Below are 13,586 nucleotides of genomic sequence, written 5' to 3'. Positions count from 1 at the left end.
TAATCTCCACAGCATTTTCTTCAGGAGGAAATAGGGCAACCCACAGACCATGCATGTTCAACTCAGTAGCACAAACACTCACTAATGAAATTCCCAGCAGCTTTAGGGACAGGCCTGTCGAGCTCCAACATGAAATGGATATTAATCTCTGATTGATTTCCACGCTGAGCAATCAGACTTAAAGTATCTCTAGAAATGTGCTGTGAAGGACAAAGCATAGCGATGAAGGCTGCACCATACAGAACATGACAGGGTTCAATTCTCCCACAACCGGAGATGAGCTGAGGTCAAACCTGGCCTTTACCACCTTTTCTGAAACTGAACGGAGTGGCAGAATCTCCAAACATGCGGTTTGTAGGGTTGGTGTGAAGGAGGTTTTGACATCATATGTGCGTGATGTCACCGTTTTTCACATCTCACTGTTGGTATGCAGTGTATTTCTTGAGTCAATGACAGGTTTAAAAAAATGAATACGGGTTTTAGTGCAGGAGCAGGTGTGAAGATTGCTCACAAATAAACAAAACAAGTATGCACTCACTGCATTGCTGTCATCTTTTAAAAAATGACGCAAAATTCGAAAGAAAGTTATAGCTTGTTGGCTTCCCAGTGTGTTCAATATGCATGAGCGTTTTATAAAATCAACACAAAATAAAGCTTGTGCCATTTACTGAGAAGCAGCTGACCACATAATCCCTGTTTATTCTATTTGCATGTTAATTAGAGTTTCTGGGAGAAGTGAAGCCATGTGCGGGAGTGCATTACCGTAAACACTGTGGTTTTTACAGTAACAAATGTGAATGGTGGTTTGAAGAAAATGGAGAGATGATTCATTTTATGTCTCATTGCTGACTGTAGTGAGTTATACGCTTGTTGCACAACCCTGTGCTCTGGGAAAGCTGGGAAGTTTCATAAGACTTTCATAAAAAAGTACCTACGTTCTACTGGTGCCCAAAATGAAAGTGTTTGTAATTACTGGAACCTGGACTTTAAATTTCATCAGATATTTTCAGCAACCGAAAAGGAAGGAGGAAGGCGGACGGAAAAGACAGAAGAGTATTATTTGGTTTCCAATCTACAAAGGCAAATAATCCTATCTGGCATTCTAATGCGATTTTACTACCTGCTCCACAACTGAAGCGCAAATCGCCCGTGCAAGCGCTTATCAGATGAACCTCCAAACGGAGTGAAACACGCTACGCAGGCCTTTGCATGCAAGTGATCGGTTTGTCTAATCTGATCTCGTGGAGTGTAATGTGGATTTGGCTACGGGCTAACTGAGGGATCACGGATGTGCTACTATAGCAATGGTGAAAAATGATGAGTGTGAAAGACCGATTCTGAACGAAACTGAATGGCATTTGGCTATCTATCTGTTTGCACAAACTTTTTAAAGGCTTTCATGATCATGGAGCAGATGCCAAAAGAAGAGGCCTGGACATGTTAAATATACAGGACCAGTCAAAAGTTTGGGCACGCCTACTTATTTATACACTGCAAAAAATTGAAAACTGAATTTGAGGAGAAAATTACTTAATACTAGTGAAATTATCTTGCTGCATGGACAGATATTTTTACTTGATAAGACATCTTGGAATAAATTGGTTGCAATCTAGAAGTAGGTGTAATAATCTCAGAATCGGTGTCTTGTATTCTTCTAATAGGAAACGCTAGATCGTTTCAACTATTTTCAAGATATCTCATACATGTCAACCTTTGGTCAATCAAACCTGTATAACCAACCTCCAAAATCCGTATTTCCCTTATAAAATCCGTATAAGATGCAAATTAAAATAATTTACCTAAAATTTGAATGATAATTAACAATGATATATCCCAGTTACTTTTTATTCAATATTACATAATAACAATAAACCTTCAGAATGAATACAAAGCTCCAATGTTCAACAAAAACACAAAGTGTCACTCTAATGTTCTGAATTGTACTCCATGACAGCTTTTTTAGCAGTCTGCACCAATACCTCACGAGGCTGCATGTCACAGCAAGTGTCTGTGTTGATCTTGCCGGAGTGCCCATTCAGAATCTTTTCAGTCGCTATTGAAAGTCGCTCAGGTGGAAATACGTGTTTCAAACAAAATGTTACTTCCCGGTTGGCGGGATTCTCGCAATGCGGTGTGCGCATGATCAAAAGTGGAACGAAGTCTCGCTACCGCAAGATAACGCGCGATTTCATAAGACTCTTTACTGGCTGTTTGTGCTTTCTGTGGTGTACAGTACGTTTGTAAATGTTATGCGCTCTTTTATCATCATAGGAATTGATTATAGCTCTAAATAAATATTGAAGTTTTTTTTAAAGAATCCGTATAACTTTATTTGTACGCCCATATACTACGTTTATTGAATCAAATCCGTATAAAATACGGACATTCTGTATAGGTTGACATGTATGATATTTTCACTTGCTAAGATATCATTTTTTGCAGTGTAGGGTTTTCTCTACAGTATTTGGACTATTTTCTATGTTGTAGAACAATACTGAAGACATCAAAACTATGAAATAACATCTGGAACATGTATGGAATTATGTGGTAAACAAAAAATTGTTTAAAAAACAAAACAAAATATGTTTCATATTTTAGATTCTTCAAAGTAGCCACCGTTTACTTTGATGATGCTTTGCACACTATCAGCATTATCTTAAAGGAGAACTGAAGTGATTTTTAAACTTGCTTTATTTCTTAATTAACGTGCTATTCAATTACGTTTTCGGTTTTAGTAACCTTATATCGTGACTCGTATTGTCAACTAATTGCAATTAAATATTATACTCATCGGCCTATTCAGTTTTTAGCCATGTTGAATTTAGTTCATTTGGTCGATGGCAGGCGTCGCTTATCCGTGCGATCTTCACGAGACTTGTGCGAGACTTCGAAACGTGAAGTGTCAGCCAGGTGTCAGTGCCGCCATTTTGAAAACTGTTTTCCAAACGAAATATTGCACAAAAACGAGTTTAAATGACGATTACTGCCTACTTTTTTCAAACTTTCCTGATTGCTATCAAAACAAACAAAACTTCCGGCTTGATTACGTCAGCATTCGAAAGAGGGCGCACGCGTCTTTTGACAACGTTGGCAGATGTTGGTCACTTTGATTTCCGCTGTACGTTTTACTTCTGTCCTACGACATCTCGCACAGGTCTCAACGAATCTCGTTTACGGCCATCGCTTTGACATATGGACTGATATATTACAGAGCATATTTCAAACACTCATAACTTGCTATAGCAGTGACAAAATAGCGATCAAAAATAAATGCATTCTTATATTTAATAAAATGAGAGAAATATAATTTTGATAATAAAAAAATTTGCCTTCAGTTTCCCTTTAACCAGCTTAATGAAGTAGTCACCTGGAATGCTTTTCAATTAACTGGTGTGCCTTGTCAATAGTTAATTAGTGCAATTTCTTGCCTTCTTAATGTATCTGAGCTCAAACAGTAAATAATAAAAATACAGTAAAGAGCCCTATTCAACAACTGTAGTAATGCATATTATATCAAGAACTGCTCAACTAAGTAAAGAGAAACAACATCCATCATTACTTTAAGACATGACGTGTCTTTTAATTCATAAAGAAAAAACATTGAATTAGAAGGTGTGTCCAAACTTTTGACTGGTACTGTAGAGGAAAGTAGAGTTTCAAAGAACATGCAAAAGTAGCAGAGAACCTGTTATTTATTGATTGATTTAATTTTAGTTTGATGATACAGTACTGAAGGTTATAAGTGCATGGAGAAAAATAGCAACAAATTGAACATTTCTGTGTATTTCACATATTTGCAGGTTTTTCAAGTTAATGACACGAGTTGGTTACAGTTTAAAAGTTGTCAATATTTATGGTGAGAAAGTAAGGTGTATTTACAGTCTGGTCATGCAGTTGCTTTTTTAATATTCTGCGCTCTCCTTTCAACAAATCACCTGGATGTAGTTCATGCTTCCAAGGCTGCCAGATTTTTCTGGCAATCTTGTACAAGTGTCAAATATCAAATCATATATTTCAGCATAATACACTATATTTCCAAAAGGCACATTACATTAATGGCATTTAGCAGATGCTCTTATCCAGAGCGACATACAACATACCCAGAGCAGCCTGGGGAACAGTTGGGGGTTAGGTGCCTTGCTCAAGGGCACTTCAGCCATTCCTGCTGGTCCTGGGAATCAAACCAGCAGCCTTTTGGTCCCAAAGCCACTTCTCTCACCATTAGGCCATGGCTTTGCCGCCTTTACCATTGCACCCATACAGTGATGTTTGTGAACCCTTTAGAATTTTCTATATTTCTGCATAAATATGACCTAAAACATCATCAGATTTTCACACAACTCCTAAAAGTAGATAAAGAGAACCCAGTTAAACAAATGAGACAAAAATATTATACTTGGTCATTTATTTATTGAGGAAAATGATCCAATATTACATATCTGTGAGTGGCAAACGTACCATATGTGAACCTCTAGGATTAGCAGTTAATTTGAAGGTGAAATTAGAGTCAGGTGTTTTCAATCAATGGGATGAGAATCAGGTGTGAGTGGGCACCCTGTTTTATTTAAAGAACAGGGATCTATCAAAGTCTGATCTTCACAACACGTTTGTGGAAGTGTATCATGGCACGAACAAAGGAGATTTCTGAGGACCTCAGAAAAAGCATTGTTGATGCTCATCAGGCTGGAAAAGGTTACAAAACCATTTGTAAAGAGTTTGGACTCCACCAATCCACAGTCAGACAGATTGTGTACAAATGGAGGAAATTCAAGACCATTTTTACCCTCCCCAGGAGTAGTCGACCAACAAAGGTTACTTCTAAGCGGTAACAAAGGGTAACTTCTAAGCAACTGAAGGCCTCTCTCACACTGGCTAATGTTCATGAGTCCACCATCAGGAGAACACTGAACAACAATGGTGTGCATGGCAGGGTTGCAAGGAGAAAGCCACTGCTCTCCAAAAAGAACATTGCTGCTCATCTGCAGTTTGCTAAAGATCACATGGACAAGCCAGAAGGCTATTGGAAAAATGTTTTGTGGACGGATGAGACCAAAATAGAACTCTTTGGTTTAAATGAGAAGCGTTATGTTTAGAGAAAGGAAGATGCTGCATTCCAGCATAAGAACCTTATCCCATCTGTGAAACATGGTGGTGGTAGTATCATGGTTTGGGCCTGTTTTGCTGCATCTGGGCCAGGACGGCTTGCCATCATTGATGGAACAAAGAATTCTGAATTATACCAGCGAATTCTAAAGGAAAATGTCAGGACATCTGTCCATGAACTGAATCTCAAGAGCAGGTGGGTCATGCAGCAAGACAACGACCCTAAGTACACAAGTCATTCTACCAAAGAATGGTTAAAGAAGAATAAAGTTAATGTTTTGGAATGGCCAAGTCAAAGTCCTGACATTAATCCAATCAAAATGTTGTGGAAGGACCTGAAGTGAGCAGTTCATGTGAGGAAACCCAACAACATCCCAGAGTTGAAGCTGTTCTGTATGGAGGAATGGGCTAAAATTCCTCCAAGCCGGTGTGCAGGACTGATCAACAGTTACCGGAAACGTTTAGTTGCAGTTATTGCTGCACAAGGGGGGCACACCAGATACTGAAAGCAAAGGTTCACATACTTTTGCCACTCACAGATATGTAATATTGGATCATTTTCCTCAATAAATAAATAGCCAAGTATAATATTTTTGCCTCATTTGTTTAACTGGGTTCTCTTTATCTACTTTTAGGAGTTGTGTGAAAATCTGATGATGTTTTAGGTCATATTTATGCAGAAATATAGAAAATTCTAAAGGGTTCACAAACTTTCAAGCACCACTGTACAGTATGTGCTTGTTGAACATCCCACTCCGGATTTAGGCTCCTTATTCTGTTAAAAATAGCCTGCACTTTTCTGGGAAGGCTTTCCACTCGATTTTGGAGTGTGGCAGTGGGGATTTGTTCTCATTCACCCACAAGAGCGATCAGGCACTGATGTGAGGTGAGGTGAGGAGGTTTGGAGCACATTAGCATTCCAGTTCATCCCAAAGGTGTTCAGTAGGGGTGAGGTCAAGGCTCTTGAGTTCTTCCAATCCAACCTTGGTAAACCATGTCTTCATGGAGCTCGCATTGTATACAGGGGTGTTGTCATGCTGGAACATGTTTGGGCCTCTTAGTTCCAGTGAAGAGAAATTGTAATGATACAGAATACAAAGACATCTTGGATAACTGTGTGCTTAAACCGTTGTGGCTGCAGTTTGGGGAAAGTCCATATCTGGATGCGATGGTCATGTGTCCCCATACTTTTGGCCATATTGTGGTTACATTAAACTGTCAGATACTGACAAACCAGAATTGCACGTAACTGAGACATGACTCTGTTTTAGGCAAACTCCACCCCTTGTATGGAAGTGTCACACACTTTCTAAAGAACACTCAAGTCTGGAGTTACGTTTGAGGTCTGAGATCTTTATGGCATTAACTTCTTACTGTATACGCACACCTAACTCTAAACACATCCCTATGTTACCACATAATTTTTAAAAAATAGTGCCGACTTATCATTTAGCAATTTTGTTCTATTGAAAAGACTCCGTGTGTGGGGTGTGTGTGCGTGTAAGGGCTTAAGGATGACACTCACAATGTAGCATGGCTCACAGTAAGCCTTCTTGTCTACAGCGTAGAAGGGTTTGCCTCTCAGCTTGCTGCTGCAGGTCATGCACACGAAGCAGTCCACATGGAAGACCTGATCCATGGCGGTGCAACCAGTGCCTTCACCAACCACGTTCTCCCCACAGCTTGCACAGCGGCCTGCAAAACACATACATCATCCTCTCTCAAAAGCGTATTCAAACCCAACGATGGATTCCATGAAAACACACAAAGTTCATGAACGCAGATGTATAAGAAATGCCTCAAAACTTTTCTCCCCTCAAAACAGCTGTACAGTTCTAATGACTGCTACTGATTAACAGATGCCTTGGCAGATGCTACTTAGTCTTGAGTAAAGGACATCATTCAGAAGCACTCATGGAGAAAATTCACATTATTATTACACATTCTATTCACCTCAAGACAGAAGGAAGACATGCATCAAAACTGTTCTCTGTACTGGCACCCAGGTGGTGGAATGAACTTTCCCTGACTGGCAGAACAGCTGAGTCATGCGCTATATTTCAGCAAAGACGAAAAATCCATCTTTTCACCAAGCACTTAAATGAGCATGGTTTTTATTGCAGTAACTAACTATATTAATGAGTGGTGAAGCAGACTTTTTTTGGATGCACCACATCACCAGTAAACATTTGTCATGCTCCATCGCTGATTTAAAAAAAAAAAAATTCTTTCACTTTAGCCTTTGACTAGCTTTTATTATTTGCTGTACTTTCACTGCAAAAAATTATATCTTAACAAGTGGAAATACTGTAAATAAAGTCAAATATATCTAGTATTCTCTATCATAAGATTATAATTAACAGTTATTCCACAAAATCGAGTTGTGCATGAGCTGACAGCTGATGAGGCGCGTAGCACCGAGTCGGCTATAAGCCATGTACGACGAGATTGAGTGGAATAACTGTTTTATTCTATCCACATTCACTGGATTTTGAGAAACGGAGCATTTTTATTTTCTGCAAATTCGATAAAAAAAAAAAACTTTATACAAAACATTCGACAAAATCATTTCCGCTTAGAACAGGGGTCATCAAACTACGGCCCACGGGCCGACTCCGGCCCGCCACCCCCCTTTGACCGGCCCCCCAGCCCCCCACCACTTGAACCATCCCTATGAGGCAATCCCCAAAAGTGGCCATGGCCTATTTTTTTAAATTGCTTTTTGGCAAATAACAACATGTCTGCATCTTGTATTTTGTTGATTTTATCAATTAAAATTGATATTTAGTTATAAAATGAACTATTCATATTTTCTGAATTTTCGTCATATGCTCGCGATCAAGCAGTGACAGGCAGCGCACGTGCAGAGAACTGTCAGTGTTCAGGACAGCAAAATGGCTAGCGGTCAGCGAAAAGTTGACAGAGAGTGCAGAGTTTTTAAAGAACAGTGGACCACCGATTATTTTTTCGTTCAGTGTAAGGACTGTGCAGTTTGTCTTGTATGTAAAGAAAGTGTGTCGGTTTTCAAAGAATATAATCTGCATCGTCACTATGAAACCCGCCACAAAGAGTATGCTAGTTTGCGAGGGCAAACAAGAGAAAACAGGATTCGGAGGATGAAATGCGGACTGGCTGCACAATAGAATGTATTCCTTCGCCAAACCCAGATCAACCAGGCTGCTGTCCGAGCTCGCTATAAGGTAGCTCACCTACTAGCTACCCATGGAAAGCCGTTTACTGATGGGGACTTTGTTAAAGTATGCATGCTTGCTGTGGCCGAGGAGGTGTGTCCCGACAAGAAGGATGCGCTCAACGCGGTGAGTCTCTCTGCACCTACTATGACCAGGCAAACCGAAGATTTGGGGGACAACGTGTATGACCAGCTGAATGAGAAAGTGTCAGAATTCGAGTTTTTTGCTTTGGCCATGGATGAGAGCAATGACGTGCAGGACACAGCACAACTGCTGTGATCTATTGCTCATATTATTATAATTTCACTTTTTTTAAAATGTATTTATTTTATAGGCCTATTTATTTGACCTTTATTAAGTGCTGCACACAATTATTATTAATATTATTAATAATATCAACAGGCTTACCTACAATTTATAATTTTCCACTCACCTTTGCCAGTGTCAATCACCTCAACTAGGCAGAAGTTTCTTACCTTGACAGCATTGATGTTATTTTTATTAGAAAATAAATAAATGGAATAACTGTGGTATTTCAAATTAAAACAAAGTGTGAAGACTCGAGTACTACTTTTGCAAACCACTAGTAAAGATAAACAAATATGTGCCAGGAATCAAGTGGGGATATAGTAGTGTGGATATAGTAGTGGGGATACAGTAGTGGGGATACAGTAGTGTGGATATAGTAGTGGGGATATAGTAGTGGGGATATAGTAGTGGGGATACGGTAGTGTGGATATAGTAGTGTGGGTATAGTAGTGGGGATATAGTAGTGGGGATGGCTGTGCCAGGCTAGTAATCTCTACTACACAATGAGGCCTGCTGGTGGTCATATTTGTCTGGGTCATACAATTCTATGTTATATAGCTGACTCGACCCCCGGCCCCCATCACAGTCAGGAACGACAATGTGGCCCCCAGAGAAAAAAAGTTTGGTGACCCCTGGCTTAGAATGTAAACAAACCGGCGAAATAACAGGAGCAATGTGTGAAAAAATGCTATAATAATAATAATAATAATAATAATAATAATTCTTGAAAAAAAATGTTCTTACCATCAAATACTTTCATTCCATATTTTGTTGCTTTTTGTATTTTTTGGGGTTTTGTTTTTGAGTAGAGTTTTTATTTCATTCTTGGTTGGTTCAGCAACACGCTCCGCCATTTTGCTTTTCTCTACTCATGGTATATGAGCTGATATCCTAGTAGTAGAGTAGTCAATCAGAGCACACAATTGCTCATATCCAGTGAATGTGGATAGAATAATATATTTTATGTATATATTTTTTAGACACACACACACACACACACACACACACACACACACACACACACAGAGATAGATGAAACCAACTTCTAGCAACTTTTTAGCATTTATTTCTAGAAAGTAGCTAAATGATCTGACATTTGAATAAGAAAGTTTAAAGCTTAGAATGAGTAAAAATGTCTAAAAATGGATTTAATAATCTTCAGTTTGGTTTAGTGTAATCTTATGAGAGAGAATATGAAACAAACAGAGTGTACTGAAGATATTTCACTTACTAAGATGACATTTCTGAAGTGTTTACTGGTACCGTTACCTTTACATTTCCTTTATATTATTTAAATCCAAGTACCTTTACTCTTTTTTCTGCACACACTTATTTGTTTATTTTACTTTTGTTTTTTAATTAACCAACCAACACTTTTACTTCGGGCATGGGTTGGCAGAAACTGGGGAGTTGAAGATTGAAAACCATTAAAAGAAAAAAGAGAGAGAGAGAGAGAGAGAGAGAGCGAGCTCAGTGAGGGTAAATGTCATAGTGCACAGTCAGCCAATCCCATGTGGAAAACATCCTCACTTCAGAAATTCACATCCTCCGTCAGTTCTACTGATGAGTCAAAAATGAAGGCTCCAAAACAACAGTAAAAAAAACCACTTCCTCCGAAATAACTAATTCCTCTTTCAAACATAAAAACCTGAACATCCTCCCCTTTCTAAAAGCTGAATCTGGTGCTGATTATTCTCCACAGAGATCTGATCTAGAATGGTGGCTGATGCATGAAAGAGTTTATCATCAATGTCAAATGAAAACTGAATATGAAGAACACTTCTAAAGTTAGACTGATAGTATCTCAAGGGAATTTACCCCTTTATAGTGTTTTGATTTTTATCCTATTTTAAAAGGGTAAAGTGATCAGTTGCCCTACAGCTGAATAAATCTAAGGCATTTAATAAGGTCAGTCCTTTAATATAGTGTGTGTGTGTGTGTGTGTGTGTGTGTGTGTGTGTGTGTGTGTGTGTGCTGAAATTCCCTTCTGGGGAACAGTAGAGATCAATATAGCTTTACCCACACAGACGCCATGCACACGGTGTCAACTGGATCCTCCTGTCATTTCATGCATACATACATTTTAAACATTAGATTATTTTATTAGGCGTATCAGACGCTCGCTGGCCGTGTGGTGAAAATTGTGCTTGCAGACGCTCATCTAAGTTTCCAAATCTGTCATTGCTTCACTCTTGAATATTTTCTATCATGAATACCATCATTAAAAAGCTTACAATCTCTGCTTTCCAAAGAAATGTATCTCGTTAAGATCTGTTCAGTACTTTGGGAGTAACGGCAGGTTGAATTTGGTACAACAGAGTAAAAACTCTGTTCATGTGATGTCGGGAAACTGCTGGGGCTTTTTGAGTCACGTGAAAGTGCTCAGGCTCTCTCTCTCTCTTCTGATCTGTTTCTGACTGGATTACTCATGAATATCAATCAGATAACTTTTTATAGGGATGTTCTCTCGCTCTCACTGTTTCTGATGAAGTATTCAGCAAAATTTTCCATCAGCTAGTTTCGATGTTATGCTTCATGGGAGGCTTTGAAGTGAGTTTTCAGAGCTTTACCTACTTATTTTTTTCAAATCAAACTGATTCATGAAAATAAATAACTATTTTAGAAGATAACTGTAGTTGTTTTGATGAAAAATACTGAGATCCTAGTGGACGGAATGAGATTTAAAAAAAATTGGAAGTCAGAAACGCGAGTGTCAATTTCAATTCAATTAATAGGAACTGTTTATTGGATGTGGCTCTCACAGTTTTTTTCAAGGTTCGCCTTGAAAGCTGTGAATATTAATCAAAATAATCATTTATATCCTTTCATACAAACACTAGTAGGCCCTACTTAGAAATACAAAGGCCTACAGAGCACAGAGAGGGTATTAGAAATAATATTTTATTACATTTTTATTGGAGTATACCAATTTAATGTTTTTATCTAATTAGCATAATCAATGCTAATTAAATACTAATTTGCATAATGTGTTATTCATTTTTCAAACTTTGTATTCAGTATACAACCATCTACTGTATGTGCCTGCCAATTTCCATGTAAATATCTTGAAAAAAAAAAAAGCTATGAAGAGGGACATTCCACCAAATGGGTGCCATTTGCTTGTTGTACCACTCCCAAATTAAACTTAATTTGTTATATCTTTTCAACACTGATTATAATAACACACATATTTAACTATTCAAAATGTGTATTGGTCAACCTCAGGCTACGTTACAAGGTTTGGAAGTCAAAGATGGCTGCATTTTTTTCAGTCCTCTTACCAAAACTCTGAAAGTAACAGGACTGAGTTTTTAGCCTAGGATTCGCTAATACATGTAATTAAGCCACATGGCGTTATCGCTAATTGCATGACCACACTTAGCACATTCTAGTGATTTACCAAAAATCTGTATTTTTAAAATAAACAAATATCATCTAAGAAATAATTTAAGTAACAGGACAGTATGTTGACATTGACCTTATCAGTCAAAGTTAAAAAATCATCAAATATACAGAAAAGTAAATGAGAGAACTAACTTTTGGTCTTCCCATGGCCTTCAGAAGACACAACTGATGTAACTTCCTGTTGAGCATGTGATTTATGGAATGTTCCAAATTTGTCAGATGGGGTAATATGTTTGGGTAACAGGACTGAGTGAAAACCCAGGGACACGACTAAAATGTGTATTTTAACTAAGATATTGTGGATTTCTTATGAAAAAAATATATTTAAGCCATGGATAGGATATGGAGTCACACAACAGTGCAAAAGAAATACTGTTTCTGAAGGATTTTAATCATAATATTTCATAGTTAGGTATAAAGTTAGAGTGCAGGGACAGGTAACACATGCTATTTTTCAGTGTTTTAGGTAGTTTTTATTAATCCTTACAATTATATATCTTAAATTTGAAATCAGATCAATGTGCAGGACATTCTGCATAATAAGGAAATGTATTTTACATTTTTATGTGCATTTATACACATAATTTTCTAGGGACGGAAATGGCACCGATTCGGTGGAATGGCTCAAGAAAAAAAACATTTGATCTCATTCGTTAATGAGGTCCATTTTGGACCATGTTATCCTAATACATATTATGGCAGTTTTAATAAAAATTAAGCTGTTTCTTCAATTTTTGATTTGTAATATCTGAAGAACGGATAAACATTTTAATTCTGTAAAAATATGTTGTTCTGCATTCAGTTCTGAATTCAATGAGAGCTGTGATTTGACTTTTCACCTGATATGCCTATTTTTATAATAATAATAATAATAATAATAATAATAATAATAATAAATGTCTACAATATATGACAGGCAGACTGTGAATTTTGAAAAGGGCATGGTTTCAAAGTATGCAGCACAGACATACTTATCACGCCTTTATATTAATCAACATGGCTTCACTTTCCTTATGAAGTATTTAATAAGACCCGAGTGTCACTTGCGTCCCATCAGAAAGTGGCTCTTTTTATGATAAAGTAAACTTTAGAAGTGGAGTCAGTACAGAGTTTTGTCTGAACACATCCTATTGCACTATGATTTTGGATTATGTATTGTAGGACAAAGCATTTGGATAGCTTTAATTGAGCTGAAGATATCTTTAACTGAGTTTAAGATGTCTCTAAATCAATGCAATGATATCTTTAAACCAATTAAAGACGCTGCCAATTTAATTAGCAGTATCAGGAAATAATGGGCTTGAGATAACCCTATCTTGTGGTGTTTTCATTTTGACACATCAGACGACAGATAGAATCTTGGAGAAAAAAGAATATGCGAGATTATTGAGAATTAATTTTAAACTTTATTCCACAGATCTTGAGCTTTTTTTCAAATCTCTTTTTGGTCTTTTTTTTTTGCATCATTTAAAGCTGCTGTTTGAGGCCATCGCTGAAGTTCAAGCATGTCACAGAATAAGAGACATGAACGGGAGCAGGAGGAGCATCACACACACTCGTTTCCACTTTTCGGTGATT

General features: G+C 37.7%; 1 protein-coding gene across 5 annotated transcripts in view; it reads right to left on the bottom strand.

Annotated features, from left to right (window-relative positions):
* lpp (LIM domain containing preferred translocation partner in lipoma) overlaps positions 1-13,586 on the bottom strand; it is a 492,132-nt gene that overhangs the window by 32,232 nt on the left and 446,314 nt on the right. For all 5 annotated transcript variants that reach the window (XM_060919812.1, XM_060919814.1, XM_060919813.1 and 2 more), the window contains one exon: positions 6,629-6,798. In XM_060919812.1, the coding sequence (XP_060775795.1) occupies positions 6,629-6,798 (170 nt within the window). The remainder of the gene's footprint in view (positions 1-6,628; positions 6,799-13,586) is intronic.

The sequence above is a fragment of the Neoarius graeffei genome, chromosome 4 (assembly GCF_027579695.1).
Source record: "Neoarius graeffei isolate fNeoGra1 chromosome 4, fNeoGra1.pri, whole genome shotgun sequence".
Classification (NCBI taxonomy): Eukaryota; Metazoa; Chordata; class Actinopteri; order Siluriformes; family Ariidae; genus Neoarius; species Neoarius graeffei.
Note: the sequence above shows the minus strand (reverse complement) of the source record. Positions and strands in the feature narration are given on the sequence as shown.